At 39.3% G+C, this 12692-nt stretch overlaps 1 protein-coding gene across 10 annotated transcripts in view; it reads left to right on the forward strand.

The window, feature by feature from the left end:
- Position 1: 1 nt before the first annotated feature.
- PBRM1 (polybromo 1) overlaps positions 2 to 12692 on the forward strand; it is a 64204-nt gene continuing 51513 nt past the window's right edge. For 7 of the 10 annotated variants that reach the window (XM_072875860.1, XM_072875856.1, XM_072875861.1 and 4 more), the window contains exons 1-9: positions 2 to 136; positions 4063 to 4218; positions 4960 to 5057; positions 5638 to 5785; positions 8143 to 8286; positions 8985 to 9101; positions 9680 to 9748; positions 10513 to 10611; positions 11758 to 11843. In XM_072875860.1, coding sequence (XP_072731961.1) covers positions 4078 to 4218; positions 4960 to 5057; positions 5638 to 5785; positions 8143 to 8286; positions 8985 to 9101; positions 9680 to 9748; positions 10513 to 10611; positions 11758 to 11843 — 902 coding nt within the window. In that variant the 5' untranslated portion in view covers positions 2 to 136; positions 4063 to 4077. Of the gene's footprint in view, positions 137 to 684; positions 822 to 4062; positions 4219 to 4959; positions 5058 to 5637; positions 5786 to 8142; positions 8287 to 8984; positions 9102 to 9679; positions 9749 to 10512; positions 10612 to 11757; positions 11844 to 12692 lie in introns of those variants that run through there. The other 3 variants (XM_072875852.1, XM_072875854.1, XM_072875853.1) reach the window with 3 other exon arrangements.

Consider the following 12692-nt stretch of genomic DNA (forward strand, 5'->3'; position numbering starts at 1 on the left):
GGCTTTGCGGCAGCGGCGGGCTCGGCGGTACGGAGCGGCGGCGGTACCGACGGCGGCAGCAGCAGCAGCGGTGGCGGGGCGGGCGGCGGAGGGCGAGTGCGGCCGCGGCTGTCGGAGGCGGAGCGCAGCCGGCTGGGTGAGCGGCGCGGCGCCGGGGGCGCGCAGGCGGGGCGGCGGCCCGAAGCCAGGAGGCCGCTGCCTCCCTTTGTGTGGCCGCCGCGGGGAGGCAGCGCCGCCCGGCCGCGCAGCAGCTCCACCACAGCGGGCCCCGCGCCGGGCCCGGGGGCGCCGAGCCCCTCCGCCTCCTCCTGTCACCTCCCCCGTCCCCGCCTCCCGCGGCGGCCCTGGCCCTGGGCGCGGGCCGCCCTGCCGCGGCCCCCTCGGTGTCGCTGTCCCTCACCGGCGTCCCGACCCCGCTGGCTCCGGTGTCTCCCTCAGCCCTCCCCACGGTGTCCTCCCCGCTGTCCCGTCCCCGCCCGCCGCCCCCAGCGCCCCGTCCCGTCACCGGGCCGAGCTCGCAGCGGTGACAGCGGCCTCGCGGCGGGCGGGTGGCCGAGGGCCGGCGGCGGCGGCGGCGCGGCCGCTCCCGGGGCCTCCGGAGCGAGACCCGGGGGACGGGAGCGTGTCCTGCCCGGTGTGGGTGGCAGCGCGGGTCGGGGAGGGGACATCGTCCTGTCAGGCCGCGAGGGCACAGGCTGGTCCGGGGCCCGAACTGGTGTTCTTCTTTGTCGCCTTCTCCGGCCGACGGTAACACCTCATAAACCGGGCAGGCTGCGAGCCGGGTGCAGGCAGGGGCCCGCCTGCGGGACGGTTCGGGGAAAGTACGTGTTTTGCCTCTTGTCCCAGTGCTGATGAAACGATCGATATGCTGTGCCTCTCACTTCTTTACCAACTTTGTCCTTTTATAGTGTCTGGTTGCTGCCGTCCCACTTTTCCTATGTTGTAGCTGGTTTCAATGTGATCGGTAATCGCGGGAAATTCTGGCAGTGTTTCCCTCCCTTGTTCCGTTTGCTAAATTTACCATGATTTATTGAGTATTTCTGTTGAAACGTGGGAGATCCTGATAACGATAAAATACTTTCTGTGGTATCTATCGGCTTTTAGCTTTTTTCTACTTGGAGGCAGAAAATGAAATGTGTGATAGATACCTCCTTAGCTTGTTTTAAGCATGTTATCTCAAATGCACGTAAAAACTGCTCATTTAATGAGGTGTTAGACTGGCTAATGCTTGTGGTGATCAGTAGTACAGCTTTCAGGAGAGGCAATCTTCCACCCGTTGTGTATATATTCGTATACATGTATATTAGTAATGGCCAAAGCATTTCTTATAGAGATGTCTATGGTTATGTGACATTTTTATGGGCAATGTGAGCAATTATTAAGAAGATGCCCAAGCTCCTGTTGCACAGGAGGTGGCTTGTTTGTAGCCGTGGAGATTCTTGGTGCGACCGTTGACAGTCTTGTGAGCTAGCAGCTACATTGCAGAAGAAAGTCTAGGAGACATGTTCTTAAGTAAAACAGAATACATTTCTGTGCGCAGTAGGATTATCTGTGTTTATGAGCATGGAGATCTAGAGAGAAGTTTGCATTTTGGAGCCTGAAATTTGTAGGAGTTTTACGTAAGCAGTTCTCTCACTGAGTATTCATGATGTTGTTCAGACTGTGATAGGTGTTTTGCACCTTCCTCAGTTATTAGAGGAGAAAAATGTTTTTGGAGGCTGCGTGCAGAATGGCCAGGTGTCTTGATCATACAAGTGTACACCAGCATCTGTGTATGGCTGAGAAGCTGCAGCGCACGTGCCTCAGATAACGGACGTGGAGAAGCCTATGTGCAGTTTGCAGGCAGGTGCTGGTTGGAGGCTCCCCAAATCTTTATTTCAGGATGGGATTGGACTGAGTGGACTTTTGGGTTCCTGGGTGAACCAGAATTATTGATTCCAGTAGTCCCTCCTGCCTTTCTTTCACAACCAAGAACTTGTGTTTTCTAGCAGCCTCCCCATCAGCACGCTCCTGGTGTTAGCCATTTGAGACTGTAGCGCTCAGATAAAAGTTGCAGGCAGTGCCAAAAGCAACAGGCTGGTTGTCCGTTCCTGAGATGAATTGCCTGCTAATAAAGCGCAAAGATTCTCTGTATATGCGTGTTATGAAAATGTCCAGAATACCGAACAGGAAGACAGTCTCTGTGGGGTTTTATTGAAGACAGGAGTTGTATGAACTAAATCGAAGCAATCGTTTTGCCATAAAATGGTTCTGTACATTTCGCATGTAATTTCTGGAAAAAAGCAGACTTGGAGACTGATTAGAAATTGAAACAGGTATATCTGTGGTGAACCTGTATGGCTGGATCCTTGATGCTGCTTACTTATGAGGATAGAAATCCGCTCTGAAGACTGATGGAAGTGCATCATCACTAGAGAGTCTGTTAAATGTTTCTTGACCTTAAAAATTATTTTCTTATTGTTACAAGCACTGTACTACTTTGCATTCTGTAAGCTTTACTGCTTTCTGGTTTTTACTCTCAGGTCAGATATCGCTTATGTTTACTCCCTGCTCTGCTTGATGAATCATTCTCTTGCAAGTGGCTGTGAAATCTGTAATATGCATTCAGGAACATTAGAGAAATGTGTTTTTACTGTAAAAATGACAGAAGTGTCTAGCGTTCTGTGTACAAAATTACTTTGTAGAGTTTCTGCTAGGCTAAAAAAAGTTACCTTCTGTTTCTTTCTTTTTTCTGTCACTCTAATTATTCAATTTAGTCTTTGATTTTATTCTTTAATTATCTATCTATATTATATTTATTATTAATATTTAATAATCTGTCTATCTATAGCTACTCTCCATTTTCTTCTCTCTGTCTTTCCTTTTTCTTGTCTTCCAGTTTTGACTGTACTAACACCATTGCTGATTTGCTACTCTTAGAGTGTTACCTTCTCCCAGTATCTCTACTTGGCCATCAGACACTATGAGGAGACTGGCTTTTCGAGGTGCTGGTTGTACTCTGGTAAATCTGGTAAATTATTGATTGTATGTGCACCATTCTCTCCATTTCTCTGCCTTAGGCTTTTGCTTTTCTTTATCCTAACTGTTAATTATTCCTGCCTTATTCATCTCATTTGTGTGCTTGAAATTAATTCTGTCTCTAACATAAATGCTCTAATGCGGTTATGTTGTGCTGCCGTACCTTGTAAATCAACTGAGTGCTTCCTAGAAGAAATTCCTTGATTTGGTTGGAAAATGGGTATAGGCTGGGATAGATGGATCTATTCTGTCTTCAGCCTTTGAGACAGCTACAAATAAATTTATTTTTATGATGCTGTCACTGGAAGTTGGGAAAGAGCCAACAACTTGTTCCATAAATCACCATAGTTGTTGGATGGTGGTTATTCATTTGTCACTGTTTCTGCTGATAAATGGAAAACTATGGCCAAAAAAGGAGGTGGCTTTTTCTACTTCTTGATGATTGAGCCATTCCTTCTACACATAAAGTGGGAGTAGTAGGTCACATGATGGCCCGGACCTTTTTTTGGCTTGAATCTAAGACAAGGTATTCAGTAGCCATTTGAATTTTAGTTTGTAATTTGTTTTGTTCATGTTTTTTTGTTGTTTGTTTGGGTTTTTTGTTTGTTTGTTGTGTTTTGTTTTTTTTTTTAATTTGGCATGGAATGACGTGCTTTTACATCAGAACTGAGCACTTGTCTTTGTACAGCTCTTTCCTGTAAAACAGCAGTTCTCGCTTAGTTATCATGCATGGGATGAGATAAAAATGTAGGTAGTTTAAGAACGTATCCTAGTAAGAGCTGCTAAATTCATCCTCATCACTGTGAGCCCTAGGCTTTCTGACATTGCTGTCATCAGTGACTATAAAACTGTAGGACCATTTTGATTTCCCTTCACTCCTGCCAATTTTCAAAAAGCTGGTGTTTAGATCTATGGCTTAACTGAACTGTAGTATATAACAAACATATGTGACTCATCCTAAAGCATTGCTAGCTTCATAGTTAGCTCTCACCAGAGAGTTTGGATGCAATGCCATGAGTTTAAGAACATCTCTCTTCATTATAGAAGAAGTTGGATGCCATGGGTTCCAAGAGGCGAAGAGCTACCTCGCCTTCCAGCAGTGTCAGCGGAGGAGACTTTGATGACGGCCACCACTCCACGAATATACCAGGCCCAAGCAGAAAGAGGAGGAGACTTTCTAATCTCCCAACTGTAGATCCTGTTAGTACCTTCTTATTATACACAACTTTTTTTCTTGGGGATACTGTATCCCTGTCTGGGAAATGCTGGATTGTAAAATGGATGGTCATATGTAGTACATATACACTGGCCCTGAATCTGTTGCTGCCTTGGCTAAGCTTTGTTTAGGATCTCGTTCAGCTTTGGCTTGTTCTTGTCTCTCCAGTTTCATCTTTTTCTTTCCCATTTTCCTTTTGCTGCTTTTCTTTTTTTGCTGATGATTTTAGCAGATGGAAGGATGTTGGAGAAGGAGCTGAAATCATAACGTGCAGAAGTTGAGAGCTGTGTCTGAATAGCAAATGCAGAGAGATAAGTGGGGAACAGCACAGGCAGTGATTGCTGAAGTGTACAATGTCTCTGTTATGCCTTTGAGTTAACAGTCTAATTTTAATTAATTGCAGGGCAGAAGAACTCCTGCCATTGTTTTAGATGTCTATAACTCAGAGAGAATTGTACTGAATTAATTTACATTTTGGTTGTTTTACTTAGAATTAGCATTGAAAGAAAGCTGCCTGTGTTCAAAAAAATAAATTAAAATTCTGCAGTACCTGGCATATTTGTCAGGTATGGTTCTAATGTATGAGATCCACCAATTTCTTCACACTTCTTCTTTACAGCACACTGTGGATTGACAGCTTATCTTTCCCATTGTAAGCAGGCTTTGATTTGTTACCTCCTGAAAATTTTCTCCTTTTTCATTACTTTATTGTTCTTGCATTTTAGATTGCTGTATGCCATGAACTTTACAACACCATCAGAGATTACAAAGATGAACAGGGCAGGCTCCTTTGTGAGCTTTTCATTAGGGCACCGAAGCGAAGGTAAGATCATGGTTCTGGTTAAGCCTTGAACCTGAGATTTAATTAGGGAGTAAGTGGATATTGGGGAATACTTCAGCATTAATAGCTGTGAAAATTTTAAGCTAAATTTATCATAGTTTCACACCAGTGTTTGATACGAGTATTTGATGTAATTATTCAATGTGACATGCTAACATTGGTGCCCTTTTTCAGTCAAAACAGGACACACTGAATTAATTTAAAATGTTTCTTGTGACACCTGCCTAAAACATCTATGTCTTTGACTTAGTATTACATTCCACCACTTAAGTGGAATATTTTATAAGGGCATATCTTGGGAAGTTTAATAGGTGTGACCCTTGAAAATGCAGTAGATAAAGTAAGAGACTGAATTTTATCTTAGACTCAGAAAATTGAGGATGATAACAGAACATGTAATAAAGTAAGCCTACAAGTAGACCACTGTCCAGATCTTTTAGCTGTAACAAAAATGTATTGGAACTTTCTTTGTTTTATTTAGTCATAGACACATACAAACTTTAGTGCTGTGGTTTTGGTTTTACTGCTTGGAATATAATGTCTGTTTTCGTCATTGCAACAGAAATCAGCCAGATTATTATGAAGTGGTTTCTCAGCCAATTGATTTAATGAAAATCCAACAAAAGCTGAAGATGGAGGAATATGATGATGTCAACGTGCTGACTGCTGATTTTCAGCTTCTCTTTAACAACGCGAAGGCTTACTATAAGGTGAGGAAAATACATATAAAGGCTCAAATTCATTGTAAAAGTGGTAGAGATATGTTCAAGTTCTTCCTTGGTTTGGCCAAAAAACTTTTTAGTTTAGCTTTTATTATTGGTAAGAGAACAGCACACATTGCAGTTATCTGCATATATTTCCGTAAGGTTGACCGTATCTTTGTAAGATGTCCTACTATAGCCATTTTTCTGTGGAAAACTATAAAATAATGTGGGGAGGGTCTTCATGTAGTTTTCCAAAAGAAACAGAAAGCAAAAATAGAGATGTAAACTGACAAAAATATTCCTCTGTCAAAGCCTTCCCATTTTACAACACACTCTGTGTGACATTTTGAAATAGAAAAAGATTTTTTTTCCCCAAAGGGAACAGTATATAAATAACAGCAAGCATACAGTAGGAGTGTTGAATCTTTCTCTTCCATTGGCCACTTAATAATATGAAAAAAAGGCACATTGGTTATCATGGTCAGTGATGATAGATTGTGAGTGTATGTGAAGATGTGTTTCATCAAGGGTGCAACCTCCATGTCCATTCCCCCAAACTGGGTACATGTTTTATTTCAGATGTTAATGGTTTTTATTACAGTTGCTTTAAGGAAGTGAGAAAAAATTGGATTAATCTCGTTTAATGGAAGGCTATGTTAAATACATAAAACAGTGAAATTGTATGTAGTGACTGAGATGATACAGCATATCTAAAACTGCTAATATTACCTTTCATGTTTGACTTTGGAGATGATCCAAATGACTGCTTTCTGAACCCAACCAGTGTAACCAGGTGACATTCAGAAAAGCAATGTTTATTTTGTTTACATTTGTGTGTGCCTGTAGCTTTTTGAAAAACAATCAGATTTATGGATTAATGCATTTGGACATTCTGGTTACAGTAGAAAAAGTACGAAGATTTCCAAATTCATTGTGTACTCCTGAAGCTTTGCAAGGCACTCACCCATTAATGTTGGCTTTTTCATGGTTTCTATGTGAGGGAGAAGGACTTGATGGCAGGAAAGAATGATTAGAGTTTTACAAAATGTGTGCTGCCTTTGCCTACAGAATAGTGGACTCAAAATTATGCCTGTACTGTAAAAATCTTGCATGTAGAATAGAAATAGGTAGCCGTCATTCTAGAATGAAGGAATGTTGACGTTTCCAGAGAAATACGGAGTTGTGAGCTGGAGGTATGGCACACAAACATAACCTCTTATTTTTGTAATCTTTTTTATCTTACCCATCTTTTATCATTGGAACATGGCAGTTCCAATGATGCATATAAAACAGGGACGGCTGATTCATTGTCAAGGTCTTTATTGTAGCAGGTGTTTTATTGGCAATGCTAGGTTAGAATGGAAGCCTTTGGTTTTTCAGTATTTTGGTTCAAATCTTACACTTTTGAGCATCTTGCATTAATATAGAAGGAAGCAGACTCGTGGAGCAGAATACTCTTTAAATCTGTTCCTCATAAATAACACCTGGTCTAATGTCTTGAGAATATTTAAGTCTAATAAGGTAAGCTTAAGAATAGTTCTCATATTGGTTTCTCATTTGTATTGCAAGCTGTCAGAGGTTGAGAGAGTGAAGAAGAGCGTAATCAGTAGTAATAAGGTGACATATCTGCAGGAATACCTGAAATAGAGGTTAAGTGACAGAGGAGAGGGAAAGAAAAATACAGAAGAGTGGAAAAGCAGTCTTTTTTTCTGGGTAAAGTTCTTAAGTAGTAATGTTAATAGGCACATGCTTGTCTGCCACTACGAACACAGTATTTACAAAACTTAATTTGCTGACGAATGCTTCTAGCTCTTTCAAAAAATATACCTAGGTGTGTACTCAGGTGGTAGCATGTTGTCAAGTTCTTTGGAATTTCACAGTTAATGCTGAGTTATGGAAGACTGTAAATCATGGCAGTGCTTTCAAAGATATTGGCACACTTATTGGCATTCTTCTTCCACAGAAATTAATTTTCAAGTGCCACACAATGGCAGCAGTATTGGCTTGAATCATGTTTCTGGCATACTGATATTTAGTCTGTTTTAAATACCAGTCGTGTTATGCTGCAACAAAACCTAATTATTTCTCCAGATTCATCTAATAGGCTTGTCCAAGCCTCAACCCAAGTAATGTTATTGCTAAGTTTTCCAAAAGACTTAGATGCTTTGGAGTGATAGATGTTACATTTTCTAGTGCTTATTACGATTCTTAGCATCTCTGTTGAAGAACGACTGAAGCAGGAATTTCCCAGGTTTTCTATTAATTATTTAATGCATTTAATACCTTTCAACTAATAATTTATAAATTTCCTTCAGATAAGAACGGTCTGAATTTTGAGTAGAATGTTTGATTTGTTTTTGCAGCCTGATTCTCCTGAATATAAAGCTGCCTGCAAATTATGGGAGTTGTATTTGCGCACAAAAAATGAATTTGTTCAAAAAGGTGATGCTGAGGAGGAAGACGAAGATGAGGAAGGACATGACAATCAAGGCGCAAATTCTGAATTAGTAAGTGTGGGCATGATAGGTGCAGTTGGAGGAAGCCATGGCTGTGTATGTCAGCTGACTCTGAGAGGGAGATTGGCCTCCATATGTGAAAAACCATCTTTATAGTTAAATTATGCCCCAAAAGGTATTTCCTATACAAGTTCATTAGTTAATAATTTCGCAGCATTGTATGTGCGTTTCACTTTTCCCTAGCAAAAAAAAGTTATGAGGTTTTCTGATATGGGTAAAACATGGTTCTGTTTTAGTTGAAACTAGTATGATGTGTGCTTGATATCATGCCAACATTGAGGTTTGATGCAAGCAAGCTTCATGTCTAATGACATCGTTTTCCAGTGTGTGTCCCATTCAGTTAGTGCAGCTGTTCCTGGAGTCTTTTATAAGCCAGATATGATGATAGGAAGTTGGGGCTTGTCTGGTTTTTGTGATGTTAGGATGCATGTTTTCATTAATATTGACAACTAAGTCTGTTCTAACAATATGTAACGTATGTCTGACAGTCTGCAGCGTAAATGTGAAACTAAAGTTTTCTCATGTGCTTTACCTAAATGCATAAACAACGTTGTTTTCAAAAGTTGCATCCATTTTTTACAGCTGATTTTTTCTGTCTTTGAAAAGTAAATTCGTATATTTTACTGCAACTTAAAGCACTCCACTATGGCTGCTATTAAAACTCCTTGTGATTTCATTTCTTATGTTAGTCATCTCCAGGTTACCTGAAGGAAATTCTTGAACAGCTTCTTGAAGCTGTAGCTGTCGCCACAAACCCATCAGGACGCCTCATAAGTGAACTGTTTCAGAAGCTTCCTTCTAAAGTGGTGGGTATTTTAATAATATTGGTTGTGTTCTAAGTTGGAAACCTGGACATTTATATAACTGATGTTACACACTATGATGGGCACACTCAGGATGCAGTTCTTTGTTACAGTCTCATCAGTGGCAAACTCCAACTGTTTTTGGAGCTTCCCTCCCTTCTTTGCTCCTACGCACTCATTCCCAGCCCTTCATTGCAGACTGGGGCTTGCCCTGTTCTGCCAGTTTAGTTAATTGTGTTTTTTTGGTGCAGAATTTTTAATCTTTTTAAATATGTCTGATTTCATTGTTCTGTTTCAGGGTGTGTTGTAACAAGTTTATCCAGCAAAATAAATAACTCTGAAGACCATCACCACGTATTTGGCTTTCAGACAGAACTGTTCCTTTATGTCAGTTTATTGATGGATTATAATTCCTTGTATCTGTCTTACGATCTGGCTCACCCAAATTGAAGTCTAGTGCTAGGTTTATGAAGCTTACACTGTTCTTATCTGCAATTCATCTAATAGCTAATTTTACGAGCTATTAGAATAATAGCTTTGTGACTGTTTATATGAATATATAAATTATTTTTGTTTTCCAGCAATATCCAGATTATTATGCAATAATAAAGGAGCCCATAGATCTTAAAACTATTGCCCAAAGGATACAGGTACAGTATGAGCATGTTAATGTGTCATAGTATAGACTTGTTTAACAGTAAGCATTCTAAAATTGTTAGAAGCTAAAGTTTATGATGGTAGGAAAGGCAATGTGCTACTTAAAAATCTGAACGCTATGCTGATTTAATGTTCTGTCCTGGGTTAATGCTGCAGAAGTAGCTATGTTGAAGATCAAGCATTGTAAACTGTAGTGTGCTGGCATTGAGCCTGAATATCTTGGGTTCCTTGATGTTTAATGGTTTAAAGTAGTTCCTTGGCAAGTACTGCTAATGTAAAACATTGAGGTATTGAAGCTTGGTTGTGCGTTATCATCGCCTACTTTTGTTCTAGTGCTATAAATAGATGTTTTGTACTGATGCATTTTTCATCTTACTTCTCCAGTAATTTGAAATATTGTTCTGTAATTCTAGCATTTTGTATAATAGTAAGGGATAGCACATAGACTAATTGAACTAGAGAATAAAGGTAAAATAACATTTTGTCAGAACCCTTCAACATTAAGATAATCTAATGTATTAAGTATTTTTTCAATCTTTCACTTAGCAAGTGTAAGGACTATGACTTAGCACTTCTGTTACTTTCTTTTTTGATGACTTTTTCCAGATACTTATCTGTTCACTTTATAAATTCGTTCTTATTTTTCTGTAAATGTTCCCTTTATTCTATATGAATTCCCTTTGCTTTTCACTATTGACTTAGTTTTCATGCTGTCTGAAGATTGCCGCTTTAACGAGTTCTGGTTTCTGTTGTATAGAACGGAACTTATAAAAGCATTCATGCAATGGCCAAGGATATAGATCTTCTGGCAAAGAATGCCAAAACCTACAATGAGCCTGGATCACAAGTATTCAAGGTTAGTTTCAGTTGTTCATAGTTTGATTTGAGTTCAGATTTTCTTTACAACTTTCTGTGCTGATTGATCCTTAAATGAAGTTTTAGCATAAGCCCTAAAGACTCTCTTTGCATTTTTAAAAAAATAGCTATTAGTGGCTTTTCCTTTTTTATATTGCTTTTAGTATAATTGGGGTGTACGTAATTTTTTTTTCTTGAGGTATATAATTTTTTCCGATTAAATTTTATCTTGGGATATGAGTTACATGACTTCTTTGGAGGAATGGAGGATCCCTGTAGTTGTGATTTACATGGCTGAAACTACAGGTTCAAGTGATAGTGATAGTACTCAGCTGTTATCTCTTTCCAGATTGCAGGAACTGTTTATGGTTTTCATCATAAGCTTGAAAACTGAGGTCATGCCTTCTTTGCATAGTTTTTGAAGATTCTCTTCCTTTTAGCCATATTTTTCTGACCAAATTGCATCTTCTATCTTTTTCATATTAGTTCACCAGCGTTTTGTGTACAAATTATCACATTGCTGTTTCCATGTACTCTGGAAGTAAGAGAATGTCAGTGGTAAATTATTCCTTTGTGCGCTTGGTTTTTAAGGGCTTTGTAGTACGAGACCTCGTATACGTTATTATGTAAGTGGTTCTTGGACTTTGCCAATTGCATTTGTTTGGTTTGTAGTTTCAGTTCCTACCAACTTTACTCAGCCTTGTAACCTCACTCAAAACTTCTAATCTCTATTTTGTGAACTCTTACTCTGAGTATTGAGTCCATGGGAGTAGAATGAGAGAGAGCAAGCATTGTAAAGCTCGGTCATGTAGTAACTTTTTGATTGCAAAGGCACAGAAACTCATTTGCCTGTTTAGTTCAAAGTGGTATTCGTGTAAATTTGCAAATTTTGGAATTTTTTTTTTTTTTAAAGATATGACAAAAAATGAGCTTGAAGCTACTCAGCTATTCTATTCGGTTATTACAGGCCACTGTGGGTGTATTTCAGGCAGACTTTGTTCTATACTTCATTTCTGATGCAAAATTGTTTTATATCTAAATGTAAACCCCCCTTCATTTTTGTTTTTGATTTTTAGATAGATGGATATACCTGACTATAACATTCTTTACTTTCAACATTAAACAAAAAAATTCTTTTAATTGACAGGATGCAAATGCAATTAAAAAAATATTTAATATGAAAAAGGCTGAAATTGAACACAGTGAGTTGGCCAAGTCAAGTCTCCGAATCAGGTACTGCAAATAGAGTTCTTTTTATAATCTCATATAAAAATCTCTATACACATTCCCATAATTTTACTGTGGAGAATATAGTGGAAATAATTGCTTGAAAACTTAGTTTATTGTTGATTTAAAAGTTATAAATTGTCAAATAGTTTTTGGAAGGAAACTTTTTATTGAAATACTTCTGTGGTGAAATATTTCTGTGATGTACTTGATTGTGAAAAACAGTGTCAGTGGATCTTTTATAACTTCAGCTATGACCAACTTCCACCATATGTGTTTATAAGTCAATAACAGAAAAGGAATAGTGAGGAACAAGGTGCTTTGTTGTGCTTCGCTTTATGAAAATGCTGGATATTCTTGAACCTTGTTAGGAGCTGAAACATAAGAGCTTACAGTTAATTAGGTAGGGGCAGAAACACAGGAACAAGACATCAGGGAACAGATATTTAGAAGGAAGTCCACATTATATAAACTTTTGTTTGAAAAGCAATTTCTAGCTATGAAAAGAGGCTCAGGACACTGAAGATCTGGACTTATTAATTAGTGAAGCATAGATACAGTCTTGAACAGGCAGGTATAAAACACTGTTGATAGCTCTGTTTATTTCATGGAATGATTTTATTTAGGAAACAGCATTTTCTTCCTGTGAAAATCCATGGCATACAGAGAAGTGATGCAGTCATTTTAGGTTTTCTTATCTGAAATGCAATTAGAATTATTCTCATATAGACTTTTTACTTATGAGTAACACTTAAAAGTAGGTTTAGATATATGAGCTGTGTCATTTGTCTAAAAAAAATAGAGCAATGTCTCGCAAGTCATCCAAGGAGTTAGCAAACTCTTTACAAGGTGGAC

This window comes from Ciconia boyciana, chromosome 11, assembly GCF_034638445.1.
Source record: "Ciconia boyciana chromosome 11, ASM3463844v1, whole genome shotgun sequence".
Lineage (NCBI taxonomy): Eukaryota > Metazoa > Chordata > Aves > Ciconiiformes > Ciconiidae > Ciconia > Ciconia boyciana.